Raw genomic sequence first — 25,772 nt, 5'->3', positions numbered from 1 at the left:
TCCATCTGTCAGCTCTGTGACTTTGGGCAAGTCACTTAACTTCTCAGTGCCTCAGTTACCTCATCTCTAAAATGGGGATTAAGACTGTGAGCCTCACATGAGACAACCTGATTACCTTATATCTATCCCAGCACTTAGAACTGTGCTCAGCCCACTGTAAGTGCTTAAATACCAACATTATTATTAATCCCTTTTATAGATGAGGTAACTGAGGCAAAGAGAAGTTGTGAGTTGCCCAAAGTCACACAGCTGACAAGAGGCGGAGCCAGGATTAGAACCCATGACCTCTGACTCCCAAACCTGGGCTCTTTCTACTAGGCCATGCTGCTTCTCAGGCAGATGTGAGGAGGGAGGGCATTCCAGGTCAGAGGTAGGATTCAAGCGCTTAGTACAGTGCTCTGCACATAGTAAGCGCTCAATAAATACTATTGAATACTACTGAATGAACGTGCACCAGTGGTTGACAGTGAGGCAGGCAAGATGGAGGTCCAGTGAGGGGGTCAACACTAAAGGAGTGGAGTGTGCGGGCTGGGCTGCAGGAGAAAAGGGAGGTGAGGTAAGAAAGGGCAAGGGAATGGAGAGCTTTGAAGTCTAGAGTGAGGAGTTTCAAGTTCTAGCTGTGGTGGAGCCTGCCTGGGGAGCGGGGGCCGTTTTCCTCTGGGCCACTGGCCAGCTCAAAGGGAAAAGCCTGCCGGGTCCAGTAGCTTCCAGATTAGTGTACACAAGCCCTTCAGGACAAAATAGGGTCGAGGGTTGGGGGGGGGGGGGGTTGATTTTCTTTAGAACCTTGATCCCAAACCTTTTTGCATGGGTGCTGAATGAATAATAAAAATAGTCATTCCTATTTATTAAGGACTTAATGTGGACAGGACACTATACTAAGCATTGGGAGAGTACAACAGAACACTGTATCAGAGACCTTCCCTGCCCCCAAGCAAGCTTAAAGCCTTTGATAAATAATAGTGGTATTAAGTGCTTATGTGCCAAGCACTGTTCTGAGCAGTGGGGAAGATACAGGATAATCTAGTCAGACGATTACCCCCGTCCCACGTGGTGCTCACAGTCTGAATTCCCATTTTACACCTCAGTTACTCAACTGGTCAAGTGCAGGCAGCTTAGCCTTAGAGTTGCCATCTCCAAACATTTGAAAATCCTTGAACAAAATGTCATTTATTTATTGATTTGAAGTTTCTCTGAAATTAGGGTTGGGTGGCATTTCCTGAATCCTATCACATCCTTACCATGAGTCAGATTTCTATTACATACCTATAGAACGCTGGTAGTGTTCTCTCATGATGCAAATGAGAGGATATAGCTCTCAAACATAATATTAATATTTCTTTTAATATGAAGGAACAACAAATAGAAGTTACATTTTTGTGACATCAGGAAGACCAATTTTTTTCCAAATATATTTATTTACCATAGTCTTCATATATGCAGAATTACCATTCCATATATATTTTTTCCAAAAGTTAAAAAAGTTTTTTTAAAAAAGTTAGTACAATGTATACAGAACAAGTTGTAGTACCAGTGATTGGACAAAGATTCAGATTCAAAGACAACAGGCACTAGGGAAAGCAACAAAAGGCAGGCAAGTCTGTACAATTCTGATTACAAAAGTCAAATTCAGATTGGAGTGACCCTTTTACTGTTCTCTGAAGAGCCTGGATACGTGTACAGTGTTGAATGGCTGAAACAAGTGAAGAAAGTGTTTGGGCTCAAGAGGTAAAGTGCTGATTTGGGACACTTACACCAGTCCCTCCCTCATTCTTAAAGTTCATTTCTTGGCACTTTTGCCCATGACGTTTAGACCCAAAATTGGGCTCAAAAGAAAAATGTCAACATTGGCTGAGGCATCCCTCCCAGGTTTCTACACCACTGTGGGGCCAGAGAGTGCCCTATCACTGAACATTGAAACCAACATCACTAAGAACAATGTGCAGCACCTATGTAAATTAATATTTTAACAGTAGTTGTGCTGACAGCTTAAGTGTGATGCCCAAATATGGAAGTCAACCATGAAGCTCCATTAAAATATAGAAATGTAAAGTATTCCCTAAAAGAAAAGGGAAGCCTTTATAAAAAATAAAAGGTATCTTCCCACATTTTCAATTGGGAGCATAAACAAGCTATTAGGTTTCTCATCTAGTTTGAGCAGCTTAATCATTTTGAGTCAGTGAATTTCAGCTAAATTTGGGAAAGAAAGAGGTGTTTGGTCAACAGAAACAGTGAAAAACAGGTGAGGCTTTTATACCCAACTTTCCTGCCTTTGCTCATTAAACTTTCCTCTTTTTCCCCCCCAACAAAAGTCTGTAGATCCTTTTTTTCCCCTTTCTGAAAAACATGAATCCTATTGATTTAATGAGACAGTCTGTAAATGTAAGGAGACAACTACCAACCTAAAATCAAATATGTATATGTCAAGGTTAATTCTACTTCCCATTCTCCCCAGAAATATATGCCTGGGGCAGATTTCATGAATTCATAAGGATCTTATGAAACTTCCCTGAAGAGCACTCATTGCATTCCCTATTGTATCTTGACATTTACATTGTCCACCAATAATCTTCCAATTCCAAATTTTAGCTTTAACTTTACAAGCCATTAACTTTTGGCAAGAAATCTATGAAAAAGTTTTAACCCATTATTTATCTGTCCTAGATATGAAAAAAGAAAAAAAACAAAGAAACAGATTTTTCAACACTGTAAGACAGAAGGGACTGAAATAAATTGCAAGAGACAGGCAAACAGTTCCTGAGATACCCTTTTACCTATTGGTGGAAAAAAAAAAAATCACATCCTGCTGGTCCCTGTGAGCCCAATATTTCTTGCTACCTCATCTAGGGCTATACTTAAGTTCAAGTCTGCAGCTCTTCCAAGTATCAAAACTGAGAATAACGTTACCCCATGAGTTACCTTTAACAATGCTGCCCCTGAAAATTCTGTTGCAAGGGAGCATGTTAAGTCCTGCAAGTTTGCCAAAAACAAAATATGAAATTTCCCAAGAATAGCAACTCTCTTCCAAGTCAAGCGCAAGGCATTTAAAACATTCCCATAACTTGGTTAAAATCAGTTTTGAGAATATGTGTTATTGAACCATACAGGTTTACCATGCTTGACTTGTTTTTCCAACATCTGGTAAGCTCATGTTGAGTGTTTCCTGGTGCATCTATGGTATTTTCTTGTCTAAGACCCCTTGAACATCTTTTTCTGATGACAAACACTTGTGATTTGTATTGCACCTAAGAAATTGGGACTCAAAAACTAGTTAAGATCTTTAGTAATTTAGGAACAGCAGGTGTATCCCTGGATGGAATTCTAAGATATGTAAGACCTATCCTCTTTTTGCTGATAGAAATTCCCAGAAACATCATGTATAACAATAAGAAGCTCATCCTTCACATATATACACAGTTAAACAATTATTGTAAGTGAAATTTTATTTTCCCAATAGGAGAAGCTATTTGTGGCACCTAATTGCTACACTGCTCACATGCTCAATCCGAAGTTTCTTTTGGCCACACTTAACTGCACATGATTCTACCAGATATTTAAATGGTTTTAAGCAACTGAAGTCTCCTTAATATCCTACTAGAAAAATCAAGGTAAATTCAGAAGTTCACCAATATATGTGGTAAATCAATTTACGGATTCCATTCTCTAAGACAAGACCTCTGCATGCTCGCATCTGAAGTCATCTGGATCATGGTTTTATCAATAATAATATTTCAACTATTAACAGTTTTTAATCTTTCAGCTCTAAAGAACACCCACCAAAACATCTTTTCACTTTAAATGCTGATCTTCCCGATGAGGTAATGGCACAAATCATCATCCCAGAAGCTCTCAAGAACTTCAACAAACTCCCATTCAGTGCAGCCGCAGGATTCAAGTTCTCACATTAAATCATTCAATGATGGGACACAGCAGCAGGAGATAAAAAGCCCCCTATAGGGTTCTAAACTAAAATTTCTCCAGGTAAGCTGAAGCACCATATTAGGTCAGCTAGAAAAGGGAACAATTGATATTCCAGAAATGAGAATGAACACAAAACTCCAGTAGACCCCAATTGAAAGGCTAGGAATTCTGGTTGTGACAAAACATAAGAAAAGCAAAATAGCTATTCAGTCCTCATTCAGTGCAGTCTTGAATATTTTTTGAGGATGGCTCAAAAGGTAAAAGAGTTCTATTTTCATTAATTTTGGAACTAATCTATTTCCTTTCCCTACCACTATTGCTAAAGTCGAGATTGGGGAAAAAAGTCACTTTAAGAGTAAGAAAAAATCTGACATCTTAGTTCAACGTAAAATCGACCCAATATGTGAAATATTCAGAGTAACATTGAGAGTCAACCTTTCTTTCAGGTTACAGAGCTCCCTCTTCTTACCAGTCTAACTTTCTTTACTTTCTACAGATTCAGAACAAGGGTGATACTTGCATTTTTGGAAATACTAATTTAGTCACTGATCAAGAGCTTTGATTATTCTCAATGTTGTGCCAGCACCCTGAAAGATTCACATTTTTTCCTAATGGTGTCTGACTGCATAAAAGAATAGAATCCTCTAAGTAAAACTATGAAGCATTCTACTGAAAATGATTGCTACTTCAAACTGTTCCACAAACTGAATCGCCACTATAAAGAGTGATAACTAAAAGAAATCTGCAGTGTTCATCTTACTGGAAATTTAGAATCTAATCACCTTTATATTAAAGATAATTTACAGTCTGAAAATATTTTAAGATGAATGAATTCATTCTTAGGAAACAAAATAACTTTGCTGGAGGCTGATTTCAATGCTAGATTCAAATTCACCTTGAAATACCTATTTAAACTTGGATTTCAAACAAAGTCAAGAGTTGTTTCAATTTTTTTTTTTATAGAAGTTCAAAAAAACAAAATTCAAACATGATATCTGAAAAACAATGCAATTTAGTATAAACAACTTGGACTTCTTAAAAAAAAATGGAGAAAGCTAATCTTCTCTTCCTCCTCCAAGGAGCACAAAAGGACTACGCTAAATGAACTCCAGGGGAAAGTCAAACTTCTTTTTGTATCAAAATGACTTTGTGGAACAGACCACCACATAATTTGAGAAAATACTAAGAAATCAGCAGCCAGCACTCTGAAAGCTACCTTTTGATTTAGTAATCCAGATTTGTGCAATTTTATAAATATATACTGTTACTCAAAATTCTCTTTATCACCTTTGAAAATGTGTTGGATTAATAATTATTTCCTTTCCCCAATTCTACTTTTTAATCCATCATTACATCCCAAGAATATAATTAGAAATAAATTCTGAACTGTAGAAGTCATAACAGTAGCTCTTTTGTGTTTGGCTAATTCCATGGCACAAAGATGTGATGCTTTTGTTATATTAGTGCCCTAGCAGCAAAGTAGAGCTTCAAAGAATGTACAAAATTTCAATCTGATAAACTTGAAAGAGCTACAGAGAAGGAATGAGTTCAAGAAAATTGGACGGATGCCATTCGAGCTTCAGGTAGATTTGAACCAGAGACAATCTGTTCTATTTCAGTTACTAATCCCCAAAAGGGAAGTAGTCCTACTCAGCTGACCAATATTTCAAGGGGCTCAGCCTTAGATGATGGTCAAGGAAGTAGTTTTTATCAATGAATGGCATAAGCTACTTTTCAAGCCTGTCGCAGTCCAATTAAATTGAACTGACTCAAAACAGCTTGAAAAAAGAGCAGCTGCTACCCACTAATCAAAAAGTATAACTAATTTTCACAGATACGAAGTTCGATCTTCTAAAACTGATAGCGGCAGGTCCAGGATCGTGGTCTTATGTAGTCCAGAAATGTGGGCTGGGGAAAAAAAACACCAAAAAACCCCCACCAAACCATTAAATACAAGCTAGCTTCAGAATGCAGAGCACTAGCAAGAGCTTCATAATTTAAGGAAATTATGTGTCACATACACCTATAACAAGTTTCTAAAATAGTTTAGGCCATATACTTCCTTTTTTAAGTCTATTTGGGAAGAAAAAAACAAAAGATTTTCAGGTCTTATTGCTTGACTTCATGAAGCTAATAATACTATTATAGTACAAGTTTATTTTAATTTCAATTTTAAAAATTTCTTGGATAGGGACAAGATACAAATACACAAGTATTCTCATATGTGAGGAGGTAAATGGAGTGACCAGAACTTAATTCCAAGGTGTAACAAAGATCATTCTCTTCACACTAAATTAATCCTATTCTCCTCCCCAAAATGTTAAATGACAAACTAGCCTTCCCCTTCTTTCACTAGCCATCCACCTCCACTCAGTATTACAGGACAGATTCTTCAAATTTCCAAGCTGATTACTCACATTTTTCAAGGGGCAATGCTGACGTGCATACCACTCCTGAGAATAAAAGCAAAGGATGACACCTTGGCCAAGAAAGATAGAAGTCCACATCATCACATTCCAAATAGGCCTTTTTCGACGGTCGTTCACAATGAAGTTGAAAGCCACTGGAATAAGATAAGCAAACTAGTCATTGAGACACTCATCAAGGATTAGTGGCTCAAGACATTAGTCATCCCCTATTAGAATGTTCTTAACATAGACCACAATACTCAATCAATATATAGTTGTCCTTCATATGAAAAGTCAGTATTTCTGGTAGAAGGACCCCAACCGTATTTACAAGTGACACTGTTTAGACATACAAATGACAGACTATTATCTAGCTCTTTAGTCTATTTAGTCTATTATGAGAAGCAGCATGGCTCAGTGGAAAGAGCACAGGCTTGGGAGTCAGAGGTCATGAGTTCAAATCCAAGCTCTGCCACTTGACAGCTGACTGTGGGCAAGTCACAACTTCTCTGTGCCTCAGTTACCTCATCTGTAAAATGGGGATTAAGACTGAGCCTCACGTGGAACAACCTGATTACCCTGTATCCACCCCAGCGCTTAGAACAGTGCTCGGCACATAGTAAGCGCTTAACAAATACCAACATTATTAGGTATGTATGGCAGCCCTCAGTAGGGATGGTCAGACACTTAGGCCTTGGCCAACAGCACTGTCTTTTCAGCCAGCCTATTTTATATAGTTTTAGGTTGGAATTTGAAGGGTGAGGAAGAGGGAGGGATGGCCTAACGCTGGAGTTGTTTCTGAAGTACTGGAGAGGGTATGTACTGCACCATCCACTCTTTTTCCTGGGCCCCATGTAACCAGCAGCATGCAATGAGTAACAGCTTGCAGGGATGGGGGTGTAGCCTGTGGCCACACAGGAGAATATCCTTGTGAATATTCACAAGTACAAAAAACCCCAAAACACCCTACAAAAATAATCTTCTTTGATAATGAAGGATTAAAAGCAGACATTTGAGTCTAAATAGTACATGGAAAAATGGTTGTTCAAAAACACATGAAACCCCAATTATCAGGTTTACTAAGGTCTGTCCTAAATTGAAATACTGTAGTTATCCTGTAGAAGGCCAGACTTAGGATGGCTCGGGAGCATAGGCGAGCATTAAGGTAAATTAACAGCCAGCATGCATTACAACCCTTTGAATCAAAGATCTGAAAGGGACCTCAAAAGATCAACATGTATTGTTCTGTTTTCAGGTACAGCTGCACTGAATCCATCCTGTAGATCAGCCAGTGATCTCCATTTTTAACAAATTACTGGCTTTTATTTTCAGAAAGTTACCTGCATAACTTTCTACACTTTACTGGCTCCAACCTTCCTGGTCTATTCTCCTCTTTGAGATCCAGTATTCCAAACAGAGAGAAACTTACTTCCAAAGAACATGAAGAGTACAAAGAGGACTGGATAGAAAAAGCTCAAGCAGAGGGCCAGGGCGTACTCATGAACAACAGCTGAAACTGCGAAGACGGACAGCATGGCAGCTGCTTTGAACCTCTTACTGAAAAACTTGAGTGAAGGAACAAACAGTCATTAGTATATACTGAACTCCGAATGCATACAAGGAGATACAGATCCTGCCTTCAGTTCAAACGCTAAAGGAGGAAAAAACAAAGACTTAAAGGTCCTTCAGCTTTGTCATAGCTAAGGCAGATTAACTTTTTTTAAAAAAAAAAAAAACAAACACCTTCTAAACTGCATTAAAAAATGATTTTAAAAAACACACAATCCCTTCCACCTCAAAAAAGCAAGCCTTTTCAAATTATTTAAATAGTTGCTTTTGAGATTCTACAAGACCATCAGCTGACACGATAAGAGTGCCACCTAACAAAAGTGGTGGAAAATATGGGAAAAGCCCTCCACACACTAAGCTCTACATTTAAGCCAGATGAACTCATTTCACATAGAACAGCTTTTTCCCCTCCCTCTACACCACTGAGGAGCTTTTTCTGTTGATGTTACTGACTTTATCCAAGGGGATTAAAGCAATTATTGTTCTACTGTTCCACTAAGACAATTTGGTAAGATTCACCCACCCTGCCCTAGCTATTTCCTAATTTACTTAAGGCATCATATAGAATCCAAAGATTGTTAATTAAAGCTAATTTAGCCTGCTTCTTCTCACAGTAATAGTCTGGTCAAACCTAGAAGCCTAGAAGGCCCAGGGCCATCCAACAAGGCAGGAAGACCTTTGTCACTACCTTTGTCATGGTGGGAACTGAGTAAACATGCCTCTTTCTCTTGATTTTTGCTGCCTTTCCAAAAAAAAAAAAAAAAAAAAGGCATTCATACACTGTGACTAAAATCTATAGCTCCCTACTTACCCACAAGAAATCCTGGTAAGCATAGTAATATAGCCAGTCATGTACCACAACATTCCAGGTCCGGTAGTAGTTGGCATAGGATGTGGAATTCCACCAATCCTGGGGAGGGGAGAGGAGGAAAGAGAGTAAAAGGGGGAGGAAAAAAGTCATTTTATTTTACATATTACAATTTCAACAAAATGAGACTGATACTTGGCCTTGCCACTCTAGTCTCCAAGAGGGCAGGAACTGTGTCTACCCAATTCTACTGAATCGTACTCTCTCAAGGACTTAGTACAGTGTTCTGCACACATTAAGTGCTCAATATATAGCATTGATTGGGGAATGAGGGGCTCCTTGGTAAAATGCTGTTTCTATATGAATATAGCCCTGCTTCCTGCCTTCCTTCTAAAGAAAATCAGATTCTGATACAAGGAGGAAGTTTTTGCTCTACATTCTAACAAAAGGATTCATTTAGTTTAGAAAATTCCTATAAGCAGAACAGGTTATGGAGCCTCAATGAGACGCTGATGGGGGAAGTAAGCTACATCCTGTTTCACACTCAAATTTAAAGAGGCAAGTAGGCAGAAGCACTAGGAAGGCATGTTTAATTCACCCCTTCCTCTATCCAGGAAACAGCCACCCACTCTACAACCAGAGGCACACTGCCAAAAAGCTCTTCCAAGCATCCTGTTCCTCCAAGTACTGTGAAAGAATCCTAGGCTGGGCAGACTGACCATTAGTGTAACAGGGCATAGCATTTTCAAATGTTCTTAGTTCAGTTTCACATTCCATTATGATTTACAAGAATGCAACTTGAGCCATATGAGGTTTTACTTGCATTATGCTCTAAAGATGGTAACACTTGCAATGTGCTAATTAGTCATTAATCCATATCATACAGGGTGAGGGGAGTCTCAACAGGAAGATTTCTCATTACATCTGAGGGGACGCTGAACAAAGCATTTGCTTTAGCCCAGGTGTAAGGTGTGTTCAGGTTCTGAAATTCCAGTTTTCTAGCTGCCTCTAGCTATTTGAAGAGGTGACACTACAGCAGTGGGGCTCCAAAAAGGGACAAACACGAGTTCCCCAGAACCTCAGGATAAGGCAGGATAAGTAACAACACTCAGTGCCCATGCCAGTACCCTAGAAAGGGTGCCAGGCAGAATAGCTTGGAATGCCTCTCTGGGAAGTTCACTGGAAGCTGCTGAAATCACTACTTTCATATACTGTCTTCGCCAAAGAAACCAGAGTGGGTACAATTAATTGACAGTGTGAAGCCAGACTTGGAGAAACCTTCTTCTAGACTAGTCTAAGGATTGATTCCAAACCCAGGAACTTTCAAAAGCAATTGTCTTAAGCAGGAGAATGCCCTGGAAAACAAATGGGAAATGCTTTCCTCCTCCAATCTCCCTCCTCAAAACAACACTAAAGCAATTTGACAAATGGAGAGAAAGGGAGAAGAGGTAAGCTGACAAGAAAAAGAATACTTTTAATGAAACACTGGCATTTACTGGATTTTTACTGTGTGCATTTGAGGAAGTATAACAGTTGGTAGATGTGATTCATACATGCTACTACTGCTATTGTGTGCTTTCACTTGGCAGTTCAGAGAGAACAAAATGGAAGCACAAGACAGCAGAGTGCCCATATAAGGTGTGAGTAGGTTGTGACTTGATGGGCCTCTTCCAGAAATGCTTCCTGGCAAAAATTACAGAATCTGAGGAAATCCTGGAATCCTTTATTAGCATCACAAAGGAAGTCATTTGCAAGGATTTAAAAATCAATATTTACTAGAAACATTTTAAACAGGGTAAATTAATGACCACTGATAACTACCTGAGAAACCAATATTAGTTTTAAGTTTAAGCTTTACTATTGTTATGGTATTTATGTGCTTTCTGTGTGTCAAATACTGTTCTAAGTGCTGGGGTTGACAGCATTCTACCTTCCACAACCTTCTTGAATTTCACCCCATGCAATAAAAGCCAACTAATTTTGAACCATCTTCTCCTAATCCCTCTTTCTCACTGAAACAGTTATTGACAATATGATTTTGGATATTACAGGAGTTGCAGGAGCACAAATACTATGTTGTGGAAGAAATGCCTTTACCTTTACCTGCATCACATTCCTACCAGTTCTGTTTCATTTGGCCACTACCTGAACTTGCAAATGGGTAGAAAAAGAATAGGTATGGGTTAAATCAATATTAAGAGGCTTATGCTATTACCCAGTAATTATGCTCAGCAGTTCCCCAATGAATTACAAGTGTGCTGAGAGTTTGGGGGATAAAATTAAATGAATAAAAAGGAAATGAGCAAATATCTACAGCTTTCCAACCCCATTACCTTGTAGAACATCCTGTCTCCAAAGCGTAACATCTCAGCAAAAGCATTTAGCCAGCAGTGCAGAAAGGCAAAAAAGGCCAGGAAAAAAATCAGTACCCCTGAAAAGAGAGTATTTAAAATAGTCAGATTTTTTCCTGGCATGTCCATGTGTGACTCTGCAATCTTTGCTTAGCAAGACTTTGTTAAAATAGCTGTATTTCTTATTTTCCTATTACTTACAGGGTCTCCTCTTGGTACAGTGCTTGATCATTTTTTCCCCACACTAAACAATAGCTTTTAGAGAGAATCACAATCAAGTTTGCTATTTAACCCAGCTTCAGCTACAATTATTCCAAGTCACATGGATATAGCACCTGGAAAATGTGTTTGCACCCCTGACACATTTATTTGAATTCAGGGAGGTTAAGATACTATAGTCGCTCTTTCACCTCTTATTTGCAATTGAACCATAAAATTTTTCTTCAGGAATAGAAATGTCTTAAACCACTGTACTGACTGTAAATAGCCCCTTATTGTGCCTGACACGCTATGACCAAGAGTAAGTCACAGCCAAAACACCACAGAATTCTTCACCCAGTTAACTTGGTCAGTAAACACTCAGTACAGTCATTTAAGAATATTGAGTACTAAGTGCCATGATAACACAACTGGAGCTGCAGAGACATGCTTTGATTACTTTTTTCTTTGAATATCAATACCATGCTGCAAGTTTTATTTTTTATAGAGCAACGGAAGTAGCCACGGGAAGAAAATGTAGCAATCCCATGATTAGGCAATCAGCCATATGCCTGCACATGAAAGATTTCACTATTTGAGCAATCACTAATGAGTCTCTACACATAGACCGAGACTTTGCGACAGAGTGCTAATTTGGTCAAGAAAAAGCTTTATTCCTAAACTTCAACCCAGGGAGATTACTCAGTATGTCACTTTCAAAGAGAGCAGTGTACTCGCCACTAGAATCTTGCATTTTTTCCCCTCTTTCATTACCAGCCAGGGCTCTGTTCTGCTATCCATCTTACCTGGTAAAATGGAGTTGAAGACACAGAGGACCAACACTCTCATACTGAAGGGCTCTTGCTTGATGTTCCGAAACAAGGGGGCACAGAGTCGTTCAAAGATATAGTATACGTAAAATAAACAGCCAAACACCTGGGATGAAATACAGAAAATTAAGATGTTTGGTTGATTTTCACTGTTAAGTACTTGGTTTTTTCCACTCTGGAAAAAAGTGCCATCTAGCTGGTGGTTAGATAGGCTGTAAAGCTCATTGTGGTCAGGAAACATGTCTACCAACTCTTACACTGTGCTCTTCCAAGCACTTAGTACAGTGCTCTGCACACAGTAAGCACTCAACTCTGGAGGAATATGCTGGGAGAAGTTAAGTTTGGTGTGTCCCTGCAGTTAGCAGAAGCTTAAAAAAGTAGTTACGCACCACTACCTTTACAACCACTGGTTGTCTAGTGTTCCTCTGCCTCCCCAGCAGAAACAATGGGCAGAGAGTAACAGCAATGGGGTGTTGTTTCTCTCGAGTCCTTACCATTCCTCATTGAGCTTCTTACCAGTGCCCCTGTGGGCAAAGGAGGAATGTGTGTGTTCCACTTGTGATCCAAAAGAAGGCAAGAACAGAGGACAAAATTTGTGGCTGTCCAGCTCCAGGTATATTATAACATGATATATATTTTCTTCTTTCCACCCGTTCCCAAATGACATTAAACCCAAGCTTTCAAACCTTTCTCTTCTGCTATTTAGTAATAATGTTGATGCTTATTAAGTGCTAATTATAATGATGATATTTATTAAGTGCTTACTATGCACTGTGCTAAGTGCTGGAGTAAATACAAGATAATCAGGTCAGAGAGCCTCATCCCACACCCCACTCATAATCTAAGTGAGAGGGAGGATAGATATTTTGATCCTCATATTACAGCTAAGACAACAAGTACAGAGAAGTTAAGCCAATTTTCCTAAGTCATAAAGTAGGTACAAGGTGAAGCAGGACTAGAAAAATCGATTTCCTGGCTTCCAATTGCATGTTCTATTACGTTCTGCTGCATCCAACGAGTCCAGGCTTGGAAAAAAAAAGACCCCTTTTAGCCCACAACAAAGGAAATTCCTTTAACTTCTAGGTGTGCCTTGTAGTTAATAATTTGATTTGGGCCTTAGGACAAAAGATAGGAGACTTATGACAATTGTTCTCATTTTATAAACAATTCACTCCATTTCAAACAAAATAGGGATTATAGTCAACAAAATAAAATAGACCACTGCCCATGGAATAAAGCTAAGGAAAGGACCCACAGTACCAAGGGTTATATTTGACTTAGAAAAGTCAAATGTACTACTTGGGATGTGTAAAGGAGCCAACTGTTCACCCCATGTGGAATAGCTAGATGGACTTTGTTATTCTCTTTCAAGAAGATAGTTCTAGGATCTTCAGTGTTTTATGATTTATCTGGAGACCAAGTACAATATTTTTAATTATGCATGCTCTCCATCAATTCCCCCCACCTACACACTGTATTAACAGACAATACACACAAAAAATTTACCTGCGCAAATTTGGTTGCCACATAGCTCCATCTTATTGTAGCAGTCCTACAAGAGATAAGGAAGCAATTAGACGTGCTGCATTATCATCAATTTATGTTTAAGACATCCAAAAGCTGGCTTTGTTAAGGAAATTGCAAAGAAACACTTAGCAGCTACTTTTTCCATGTCTGGGAAGGGTAGTCCTGGGTGGAACTAAGCCCTTTTGTGTTCTCTTGGGATCGGTGGCAAAAAAAAAAAAAAATATCCCCTTCAATTCTCTCTCCCTGGAAGAGGGCTTTTAATCTACGTCTACACTGTTGGCTTTATATGCTTAAGCCCATATCCTGTAATTAAGCTGATTGAAATGTATTCCAAGGAACTGGAGACTGATGATCATTTTGGAGTTTCTTCTGCCGTAAATCATAGTTTGCGGTTTTAAATCTCATTGAATTTACTTTCTTTAGTTATCTCCTATTACAGTATTATGTGTTAGCCAACATGGATAATCAGAGTTTTTTTAGTTTTTCAAAGTACTCATGCAGAGTTTCCTTTTGGATGTGGCCAAATATTGAAACTCATTCTCTTGGAGTGCCTGATCTGGAAAAAGGCTGCTAATTCTTTTAGGTATTATAATAGGGTGCCTCCTCTCTAACAGCACTGCGATAAAATATTTCCTTTGAGTTGATGAACACCTAGTAACACTATGTGCTAGTGTATAAACACCTAGAATACTGTAATAAGCAATTACTTGGGAGAGTACAATAAAACAAAACTGGTGGACAGGATCCCTGCCCCTCATCTCTAGAGTGGTCCTATAGTTCTTTGATTGTCAGGTGCTAACCACCATATTAAAATCACCACGATATTCACGAGTGAGTTGAAAGGCTGGTATAATGTTTGTGGGTCAAGCGACTTACATGGGTGGGAGGGGAAATTTATGACACAAACTAGACTTGTCCCCTGTATTCCAATCTTCCCTTCTCTAACTTTCCTTCCTTCTCCTAAATGCAAATTTTATTCTCCTAAACTGAAGCCTGATTATTGCTACAATGTTCCTTAACTAGGAGCATTGCTACAAAGCAAAGATGGCATACTTTACTGCATGCTGTCATTACCTGGGATAACTGTCTCGGTAGATAAGGGTAGGCGCAAACAAGAAGTACAAATACTGGTTCACTTGGGGAATTGGGACATCTGGAAAAAAACAAAAAGAGCACGAGAGACAAACTTAATATTGATGCTCATCTTTCTCTCACCACATCTAGAAATAAAAGCGAAGCCAAAATTAAATGAATAGGAAATTCAAAACCAAATTCAGATACCAGTAAGATTAAAATTCTGCCAGTATGACAAGAGAAAAGAAACTAAGAAGTGTTGAATCCCAAAGGCAAAATGAAATAATGAATATATAAAGTGGGGTGTATCTAGGGAGGATACTACCTATTTTTGGTAAACGTAACTCAGTGAATACCCTATAGAATAAAGTAGTAGGCCACAATGGGTCAGCACAGTGAATTTCTCTGTACTTCATTACTTACTGGATTTCTCTTTAATGGAGGCCAGGACCCGAGGCACATTTTCCCTTACAAACGAATGTGCTTTCATCACAAAACGAACCTATAAGAGAGAGAAGATTCTAGAATGATTTTAATTCCACTTTGGAATAAAGAAAAGAAAATATTTTCCAATGCTTCTCTTGATGCTAGGTATACCAGCCCGTTTGTCCTCTGAAAATGTATAACCAGATAATGGAAGTAATATTAGATTGCCAAAGAACCAAAAAACATTCTTTTGTGAAGCTAGGGTACACAACCTAGGAATCGCTTCCTTTTGCGCTTCATACTAACACTATCACATCACTATTTAATAATGAACAATCCAAAAGGAATTCTTGGAATAATTTTCAAATATAGCCTTAATTTGCTACAAGCAATGTGAGAAATGAAGACAGAAAACAAGTTAATCAGAGTAAAAGTACTCATTCATAAATTGAGATTATTTGAATTGTTCCTTCCCCTCAATTTACAATTTTCCCCTTTTCACATCAACTTACTTCCTTAGATAGTCTTTTGCACTGTCCAAGCAAAAACATTTTTAGACTAATATGGTCTTTAAAGACAAAACATTTTATCTGCTGTTGCTGGATTACATTAATCACAGGATTAATGTAACCAAACCTTAATTTTGGTTATATGCTAGAACCAAGAAGCTGTCATGTGTTATATCAAAGCTGGCCTTAAGAACATTTTAAGTTACAATAGTCTTTACTATCAAATATGTCAGACTTCTTTCATATTTGATGTGATGACCATACATGGAGCACTTGGGAATTTCCCTTTGCCCTTTGGGATGACACTATAGACATGCGAATTTTGCAGGAGACAAAATCCTGGGGCTCAACTGACCCTGGGCCTATATACAGATGGGCACTAAAGAAGAATCTGGCCGAAAAATCCAGCTAGGTGATCCTCTTATCCAAACCTATCACAAAAAGGGTAAATAAAGAGTTGTCCCTGTGGACTCCTGGAAATGGTAATCCTTATCAAATAGACATCTGCCACATGCAGTTCTTCACATTTGTATAGCACTGTAACAGTTATTGTTTCCCTCAGCCCTTAGTGACCTGAAATGACGGTGGAAGAGAAAGGGATGGCACCCATTGGCCGATATCCCACTCCACAGCAGGACCTGGGCAAAGCAGCATTGCATTATACTCCTTTGGTATATATTTATAGTTACCAATTCACAGGGACTCCAACAGAACTACCCTGAGTCTTACCTGTTCAAGGATAACAATGAACCGAGAGGCTGGAGGCAGTGAGTATGCCAGGACGACATAGGTTGGTCCACATCCCAAGCCTATGATCTGGAAGACCATGAAAAGCAGTCCATAGAATAAAGAGTAGATCACTGGATAAGAGGACTTGGGGTATCCTTTTGCCCATTGTTGAAAGAGTACATAAGGAATAGTTAGTGTGCTCAGGAACATAGTCCACCAAGCCCAAATAACAGTGGGAAACTTGCCAAAAGCATAGGACAAGAGATTGAACTCTAGCACCAGCCTGGAAGAAAAAAACAGAACAAAAGTGAGTTTTACCTAAAAAAGCTTATCTTGACTTTTTAGAAAACATTAAGAACACTATACATATTAATAATCCTTGCGATTTAGTGTTTCCTGCCTAGAAATAACAAATTTGGCAATCTGTACTTTCAGTATGTTGTTCTTCATCTTAGTATAGCAAACACCCTATTTTAGTGACTACATCAATGTGATCAAATGGTATTTGACTAGACAAACCTTTCTTCCCCATGGCAATCCTTTTGTTCCCTTTTCACTTGAGGAACCAAGACATCTTTATTTTCTTATGCCCAGTAGGAGGAGGTGAGTTGTTTTTTTCAGAGGAGTTGAAACCTACCTGATTAAAACTAGGCAATCTTTCACTGCCTACTGCCTTCTCAAAAGTTGTCAAGCAGGATTCATTTCCTCTTCCTTCCCAAGAATGACTCATATTCTTATAATAAAATATATATCATTTAACATTTTTTTAAGTTGTTTTGCCTTTACATTACTAATCTACTGCACTCTTCTGGCATTTTTGGCTCCATCATCATTAATATACTAGAAAGCATGTTCATTTAATGTTGTGCAGTATTCTGTTAGAATGTTGCTTAGCCACAACAAGATGACTGCCTGGATGATCCACCCTCTGGCTTAACCTCTTCCACCAATTGTAACAAATCATCACTGCTGTACTAGATTCCTTAATATAATTTAAAATGAACTAGTTTTTAGCCACGTAAGATCTAAACCCCTAATTTAAATAACTGAATTTTCTTAAAGCCTCACTTTTAAAGAATGTTACTCCAATGTTAAGCTATAAGTAGCTGAATTACATTAGGTTACTTTTCTTGAGACTACGATTTTCTGAAAGGAACCAAGCACTTAAATACTTGAACACCAAATAAAGCAGTGCAAGGTTAAATGGGCCAATTTTCTGTAGAACTGATTCTCCATATGCTGATTTTGGAATGGTTTTATCTTTAAGTAGAAAAATTGAATGACAAGTGGAAATAACAAAGAGACAAATGCCAAGTTAACAGATGAGTAGCATGCATCATAGTCACTAACTTCAAATGCAAATCCCCCCAGTGCTTAAATTACTAACAATACATTATGTACTTGGGAAGTTTAACTCCAGTTGCATTTAACTACTAGTTTTCTTGTTTTGCCCCTCAAGGAAATAAAAACTTTGGTGCCGGGATAACCAGGCTCAAGAAGGTTTGAAAAAAACAATTCAACGTAGTCAGAAGCCAGTAAATATGAAGACAGGATGTTGTTGCCAACCCAGTACTTTTTTCAAAAAAAGAGGGGTGGAAAAACAAGACTAATCACATTCTATTTTGAAGGTCTAAGAACATATGATTTGGCTGCCACACTATTCTACTCACTATTCAAATTTACATTCCTGTATGGAAAGGGTGTGGTGTCTCAGTAAAGTCAATCAGTGATGTTTATTGAGCACTGCAGACAGAGCACTGTATTAAGTACTTGGAAAGAGTACACATAAGAGTTGGCAGATATGATTCCCACCCACAAGGAAGCTTTCACTTGAGAGGGAGAGACATTCAAATAAATTCAGAGGGGTTAAACAGCATAGAATAGGGATTCATAGGTGATATGAGGCACTTATTAGCAAATGAGGTAGGAGGGGGCGAGCTGATTAATATTTTAAAGATGGTGGAAAGGAGTAGTTTGATGCAGACATGGATGGACAACCACTGGAGGTTCTTGACAAGCAGGGAGACACAGACTGAACAATTTCTTAGAAAAACAATCCAAGCATCAGAGTGAAGTAAGGAGAGACAGGAGGCAGGGAGGCCAGTAAAAAAGGATAGTGCAGTAGTCAAGGTGGAGTATAATAAGTCCTTGGATCAGTGTAGTAGCAGTTTGGATGGAGAGGAAACGGTAAGTTTTAGTAGTATTTTACATGTAGAACTGACAGGATTTAGTGACAGACAGATTTAATATGTGGGTTGAAGGAGAGAGGTGAGTTGAAGATAATGACACTTGGATTACAAGTAGCTCGTTGTGGGCAGGGAATGGGTCTGTCCTACTTTACTTCCCCAAGCACTTAGTACAGTGCTCTGCTCAATAAATAATTGATTGGGAAGATCATTTTGTTAGTGGTTATAGTGGGTAAGTAGCATTACACCATCGACCTGAAGATGGCTTTTTAAATAAAGGGTTCAAGTCTGTTTGAAGGCTAATTTATTTTGAATCAAGCTCATTAACTTACAGGATATTTTAGGGTGGTTTTTTTTGTTTGTTTGCTTTTTTGTTGTTTGGGTTTTTTTGTGGGTTTTTTTTGTATTTTTTTTTTTTTTTTAACATGCCAGTGGTCAAAACAATTGGTTAGATTCTGGAAGGGTAAATATTTAGGATATTTAAGATTTTGAATAAAAGGCAAATGCTTCATTAATTTTCAGATTACAAATTGCCTGACAATTGCTTGTGAAAGCAATTAAAGTATTAATGACTTACTGACCATTGGGTACACACAAAAACAAAGTTAGATGCTAACGGTCAAAATGAAACCATATTACCCATTCTCATTTGGGTAGAATTAATCACACTGCATAATTGAAACTCTTCTGAAGGCTCTTACAAATATACCCCAACTCACACTATTCATAACCCTGAAACACCTAACTGGTTTCCTACTAATACTGATTTACTTAGAGGACTGCTCTGAAAGTTGGGTCTGAATTTTGTCGAAAATATCCAATGGTCAACCTGTCCATTGATCATAAAATATAAACATTTGTGAAATCTGGTATAGCCTTTGGAGAAGTAAAGTTACCTACTTACTAAAATGACTAACATATATGGATTTCTACAGCATTACATAAAATTCCATTTTTGGGATGGGATTATTTTGTTCCGCTGGCACTTCCAACTTTACAAAAAACAGTTTAACCCCTGTCTTGAATAACTACTCCAGTCACCTCCAAATTCATCCATTTTCAAACTCTTATAATACATTAGTAGAAAAAAAAAGTCATTTATCTTTAACACAGAGCTTGATGGATCTGTGTGTTTAAATTTTCCCTTTTGAATGAGTCCTACAGATATCTATACTTATATTTTAAAGTGCAGTATTAAGGATTCAAGTGTTCTACAAATTTGATTTTCTTCTAGGTTTACTGGAGGAAGGCACACAATTCCATTTTTGGGGTTTGTATTTTATGGGAATGATTACTCAGTGCAATTTAAGATAACTTCTTGTTTAGAAAAGATTCAAAATTCCACATTCATTATCAAATTCCCCAATTACTAGTATGTTTTCTTACCTTCCCTCATCAATGTAATCCACTACCAGAGTACTGAGGATAAAGAGGATCAGGAGAGCAATAAACATGTGATAAATTGTTCTGATGTGGTCCACTTCAAATAACTCACTATAAAGGGAATTCAAACAAAGGAAACATATTTAGAACATACGAGGACTGATAATACCTTGAATTTAAATGACATTTTCTTCATTCCCCCCTCTAAACTCTAAATTCTTTGTGGGCTGGTAACAGATTACCAACTCTGATATACTGTACCTCCCAAGTGCTTAGTACAACCTTCTGCAGTAAGTGCTCAATAAATACAATTGATAGATTAGTTTTCCAGAGTACTTGGTCATCTTTATCATTTACCTTTCAACTCTTTTTAGTGGCAGGAAATTATGAAAAGGGTGGAGAAAGTTACAAGAATCATACAAAAAAAGTGGGCAATTATGTAAATAAGGAAAACTTTTAGCTCAGTTTAATAATAGCTAAACAAACAGGATTAGGCTTTAAAATGGGGATGAGAAGGAAATTTTATTTTCAGGAGTAGAATTTTAGACTCAAAGCTGGTAAAAGGTAAAGGTAGTTTAAATACTCACTCTAAAAGAGATCTCCTTGAAACAAAGATCTTCCCATGTTCTGGAGGTGCTCTCAGCTCTCTGTAGATGGAGAGAATAAAATAAAGGGTAATTAACACAACTGAAAATCATAAGAAATGTAATGCTATGATAGTAAAGGTATTAAAAAATGACAAACTACCCATGAAAAATCCTTACTTGATTCTGTGATGTTCTTTTCTCTCTGAGAGAGTAGAGAAAGATGTGGCAGAGGGATTACAAGAGTCCAGAGATGTTGATTTCTCGATCAAACTGGTCACAAATTCATCAAAGTAATTGTCCACTTCCTTCATAAAAACTGGCTTCAATTGCTGCCAAGTTTAGATTAAAAAAAGAGTCACACTACAGCTTCTCAGAGAGTTGCATATTACATAGTATAAACAAAAATGAAGAGAGCAATTTTACATCTGTTAGTGGGGAAAGTTGATAAAGCCAGATCAAGTTGTTAATAGTCCCTGGGCTATAAGGAAACCCCAGGGTCAGTTAGAGGTTCCAAGCAGTCAAAGCCAAAGGGATCTCCAGGGTGAGTTCTGTGCCCTCCTGACCTACTTGGAGTATGGATTGAATGCTTTACTCTTTATTATGGCCAAGTCTATTTTTACTCTGGAACAGCAGCCTCAGGTAACGGTGGATGAGAGGAAGGAAGAGAACAGACCAGAGTGTGCAGTAGGGATGCCTGCAGTGGTCTCCCTGAATGCAACTGTCCCATGGCTAACATCCAGTTCTTTCCATTAGATTTGTACTAGTATGAAGAGAATGTGTTTATATGCACAAAGATATTATATAACTTAATCTTACACTTAATATAAAAGAGAATCTTTTTCTAAAAGACTTTCTTGAGAAATAAAGAAAAACCAAAGTCATTTGGAGGGAGAACAGGTATTGAATCCCCATTATGCAGTTGAGAAAATAGGAACAGAAGCTCAGTGACTTGCCCAAGATCACAACAGGCAAGTGGTGGAGCTGGTATTAGAACCCAGTCCTCTGGCTCCCAGGCTTTATCCACTAGGCCATGCTTATGAGCTTTAGTCTAAAACAAGTTGGTTATTGTTTATGAAGGTAACTAAATTCCTCTTCACGCTAGGCCTGGAAGGATTACAGGTGGGCAATTTTGGTCAGCAGACCACTCAAAGATTTTTGGTGCGTAAAGTCCTCTCACTCAGCTGGTTGTTAACCTCCTCACGTGCTCACTCTGACATTAATATCCTGCAAAATGCAGGCACTTCCTCCTGTGGCTGTTTCTATCTCACTCCAAGACGACCACAGAGTCATTTATTTATACCACAACTTGATGTTCTCAGAGTCAGGGCATGCCAGGAGGTTTTACCTGCAACCACAGCTGTGTTGAGGTCACTCAAGAGCCTCTGAGGGTGGAAGCAGCTGGCTCAGAGCTGGACTGGCCTCAATCTTTTGATGCTCAGCCCGTAGCCCAGACTTGCTCACACTCCTTGAAGAGCAAGGACAGGAGCCTCTGAGATCAGGTGGATGAGAGGGTAGAGCACTCCCCCCTCACCCACCTGCAGTAAGCTCCCTCAGAGGGTTAGTCCTAAAGTATTGGCATCGCTCCCAGTTCTTATGCCCTTCTAAGGGGCTGAGAAATAGTTCTGTCAAGCAACAGAAGCAAATAAAAAAGTACTTTATAATAAGGACTATTGAAATAGAATGAAAGGATCCTGAAGAGATTGGTACTTGAATTTTGGGCTTGTTTTCAAAATATTTCATAACAAAATGGAGAGAAGTCCACTGATCATACTTAAGATGAGAAACTCCCACTCAGAGAACACCCAGGCTCAATTTACAGTTCATTCACAGTCCAGAGTTGAAGCTCTAACAAGGCTTTGCCACCTGAAGTTAGTTCCAACAGGGTAGTACGGCAATCTAAGTAGGGTAGTATTAACTGTTGGTACTCAACAAGTGTTTTATTTCACAAACCAAATTCAGAGACAGATGTTCTCTATTAGTCTTTGTATAGCTGATCTGTTTGAAATAAGAGTTTGTTGCTTTTGAAAGGAATGAGCTATTTTCTGGGACAACACATTGCTTCAGATTGATAATTCTATATTTTTAAATTTTTTTAAATAAGCAACTACAGCTAACAAAGACCTTTGATAATGTTCTGATTAGATCAATAGATTTAAAAAGTAGCATTTGTAAGCCACACAATCAAGTACCAAATCAATATTTCTGAACTCCCAGTTGACAGTCCTTAATCATTATAATCTCAGATTACATTACAATGAACCCTGCAATTACTATAATGAAAAGCTTCACAGTTCATCATACTGCAGTGGGTCCATGTTGCAGTGAAGGGCTGCCACCCACTGTCTTACCTCTTTTCTGGAAGTCCTGTTGACTGGACAAAAAACTGGCAAAATAAAATTCCAGGCAAGCCATTTGACCTTCCCTGGCAGGAAGCCTTGGCTTGCCCCACTCAGTGACTGCAGCATTAAGTGCTATAGTCTCTGAGGGAGTGAGAAAATGACCGCAGGGCAAAATGGACAAACAAGATCTAGTCAGGGCCACCCCCATCAGTGCACATTTTCCCTGCCTGGCAAACTATAGCACTGACATCCACAAGACAAGGCCAAAAGGACATAAAGGAAAGGAGTCAAAACCTACCCAAATCCTAGGACCTCCTAGCTGCCTAGAGAAAGAGCATGCACCAGACAGTGGGTTCAAGGGAGGCTAGCTACTTGACCTCAAGATGGGAGGCCCAGGACTGCAGGTGCTCTACACCAAAAAACCAAACAATATTTACTGAGCACTTACTGTGTGCAGAGGACTGTACTAAGCACAAGAAATGTTTTGTTGTTTTTTTTTTTATGTTGGAAAAATATATTTTGAGGGTGGATGTCCCTTTCTCTAAGGACAAAGCCACACACTGTTCCCCATTTGACTGTGTGCCCAATGTGGGCAAGGAATGTGTTCACCAACTTTGTTATACTGTACTCCAAGTGCTTAGTACAGTGCTCAATAAATATGATTGATTAAAAATCTAGTACAGGCAGCTCCAGTTCACTCCCTTTCTGGAGCATAGTGCTATTAAAACAAACTCCAATAAGTAAACACTTATTTTCTATCTGTGGGCAGAGTTGGGGAGAAGACAAGCCTTAGTTTATTAGTCTAGTAAATAATTAGCTAAAAACCCACAGGAAATCCTTATTAAAATTTTGGCAAGCCTCCAAGGGAAGAGCATTTCTAAAAATCTAACTATTCAAAGTGCAGATTTTAGGACCAGGTTACCCAAAATCTTGCATTTGATAAGTCAAAAATGAGGAGACTAAAATGAATCGAGGTCACCAGAGCCTACCCTGTTCTAAATGATGGTAAATCCCACCCCAAGTGGAAAAGAATTTTTTATAAGAGATTTAACATGATTTTGCCTTATACAGTCCATTTGGCACCTTTGCACTACATTTTAGTGCTTTGGCAATAACAGTGCTGTTTACCTCCGCTTCTGCTGTAAGCTGTATTTTCTTTCTTATCAGTTGCTGGATGTCAAGTCGACCTGAAGAGGGAGACAAAAAAAAACCACAACAACTCTATGTCCCATTTTCAACTGACCAATAGACCTAGTTGCCATGCTTGGGAGAATATGAGAAAAAACACATCTTAAAATGAACAGATGACTCCGAATCCCTTCCCCATCTCCACTCTCTCTCTTCCTTCCCATTCTCCCCCACCAACATCTCTCCACGTTTCCTGGGCTAGATGACCCTAGGTAGTTACAACTTCTCTCCCAACTATTCCAACTCACCCTCCCCCCCCCCCCCATGACCATTGTACTCCCTCAACCAAGTGCCTTCAGACCCATTGCAAATGTTCCCAATGCTGCTTCACTGCCATTTCTGGACTAGACTCACTTGGCAGCAGTTCCATGTCCCAGTCTTCCAATGGTTCAAGTTTTAAAGCATTCATGCTTTTTCAGCATACCCTTTGTAATCCTACTCTACTGGTACTCACAAAGGTACAGTGTAGAGTAGCAAAGAGTCACCATAAAGAATAAGAAATGTCATTACTGGTTCAGACCAATGATCCATTCATCCCAACTTTTTGTTTTAAAGAGTGACAACTAAACCTCTGGAGGAACTAAGTAATGACTGCCCCCCTAACATTCATCCTCACAGTTAGGGATGAACCCACTATGGAATGCTCATCCATATGAAGAATTCTAATCACCTTTGAACTGGTACAACTTGGTTAGAATAAGTTTTATATCCTTACCACAAGCTATAGGTATTTTCAAGTTTCATAAGGTCATATCCCCCGTCATAATGTTTTGGGATTTGGTGAACTCAATTTCTGCCCCATTCACTTCATGAGTTTACAAACATCAGTCATATCTCCACTCAACCTGCACTTTTTCAGTTTCTCATAAGGACTATTCTCTCAATTTCCCTGATCACTCTGGCTGCCTTCTTCTGTACTTTCTCAAACTCTATTACGTTGCCTTCCTACGACACGACAAACACAATGCGTTACTGCAGGTGTGGATTTTACTCACAGAATAACTCTATGTCTTCTAACCTCTTCATAATGATGCCAGATAATGGACCAGTTATTTAAAAGAATAGTTAATGATGATTCCAAGATATATTTCTTAAATTTGACAACCCAGAACCATCACATAGTTTTAGTCTGGATTATTTTCCAATAGGTTCACTACCTTGAGCTTCAATATTGCCCCTGCCAGTTTTCAGCTCAATCATTCCGTTTTATTGGTCCTACAGCAAGATTATCCACCCAAAAGAGCTTAGTGTCACTTGCAAATCTGGAGTCTTGAATGGAAGCCACACATTTTCTCTTCCAGGTCGTTTGTGAAATGGAAAATGAAAGCAGTCCTAGCATGGATCTGTTGGGGATCCTGATATTTACATTTTTCAGTCCTGAAGAATGGTTACTTGTCTATATTCCTTGTTTCTAGTGTAGAGGGGGAGACATCCCCCTCCCCCTCCCATCCTTTAACTGTTGGAGTTCCTCAAGGGTCAGTTCTTGGCCCTCTTCTGTTCTCCATTTACACTCACTCCCTCGGTGAACTCATCCGCTCTCACGGCTTTGACTACCATCTCTACGCAGATGACACGCAGATCTACATCTCCGCCCCTGTCCTCTCCCCCTCCCTTCAGGCTCGCATCTCCTCCTGCCTCCAGGACGTCTCCGCCTGGACGTCGGCCCGCCACCTAAAACTCAACATGAGCAAGACTGAGCTCCTCATCTTCCCTCCCAAACCCGGTCCTCTCCCAGACTT

General features: G+C 38.8%; 1 protein-coding gene across 4 annotated transcripts in view; it reads right to left on the bottom strand.

The window, feature by feature from the left end:
* Positions 1-1,325: 1,325 nt before the first annotated feature.
* SOAT1 (sterol O-acyltransferase 1) overlaps positions 1,326-25,772 on the bottom strand; it is a 46,120-nt gene continuing 21,673 nt past the window's right edge. For all 4 annotated transcript variants that reach the window (XM_039914293.1, XM_007668934.3, XM_007668935.3 and 1 more), the window contains 14 exons: positions 23,974-24,032; positions 20,684-20,835; positions 20,507-20,566; positions 19,923-20,030; positions 16,351-16,633; positions 15,110-15,188; positions 14,687-14,765; positions 13,592-13,637; positions 12,062-12,191; positions 11,040-11,137; positions 8,710-8,808; positions 7,759-7,894; positions 6,339-6,484; positions 1,326-5,829 (listed from right to left, as the gene is read on the bottom strand). In XM_039914293.1, the coding sequence (XP_039770227.1) occupies positions 5,773-5,829; positions 6,339-6,484; positions 7,759-7,894; positions 8,710-8,808; positions 11,040-11,137; positions 12,062-12,191; positions 13,592-13,637; positions 14,687-14,765; positions 15,110-15,188; positions 16,351-16,633; positions 19,923-20,030; positions 20,507-20,566; positions 20,684-20,835; positions 23,974-24,032 (1,532 nt within the window). In that variant the 3' untranslated portion in view covers positions 1,326-5,772. The remainder of the gene's footprint in view (positions 5,830-6,338; positions 6,485-7,758; positions 7,895-8,709; positions 8,809-11,039; positions 11,138-12,061; positions 12,192-13,591; positions 13,638-14,686; positions 14,766-15,109; positions 15,189-16,350; positions 16,634-19,922; positions 20,031-20,506; positions 20,567-20,683; positions 20,836-23,973; positions 24,033-25,772) is intronic.

This window comes from Ornithorhynchus anatinus, chromosome 16, assembly GCF_004115215.2.
Source record: "Ornithorhynchus anatinus isolate Pmale09 chromosome 16, mOrnAna1.pri.v4, whole genome shotgun sequence".
Taxonomy (NCBI): Eukaryota; Metazoa; Chordata; class Mammalia; order Monotremata; family Ornithorhynchidae; genus Ornithorhynchus; species Ornithorhynchus anatinus.
This window is presented reverse-complemented; position numbering and strand designations above follow the sequence as displayed.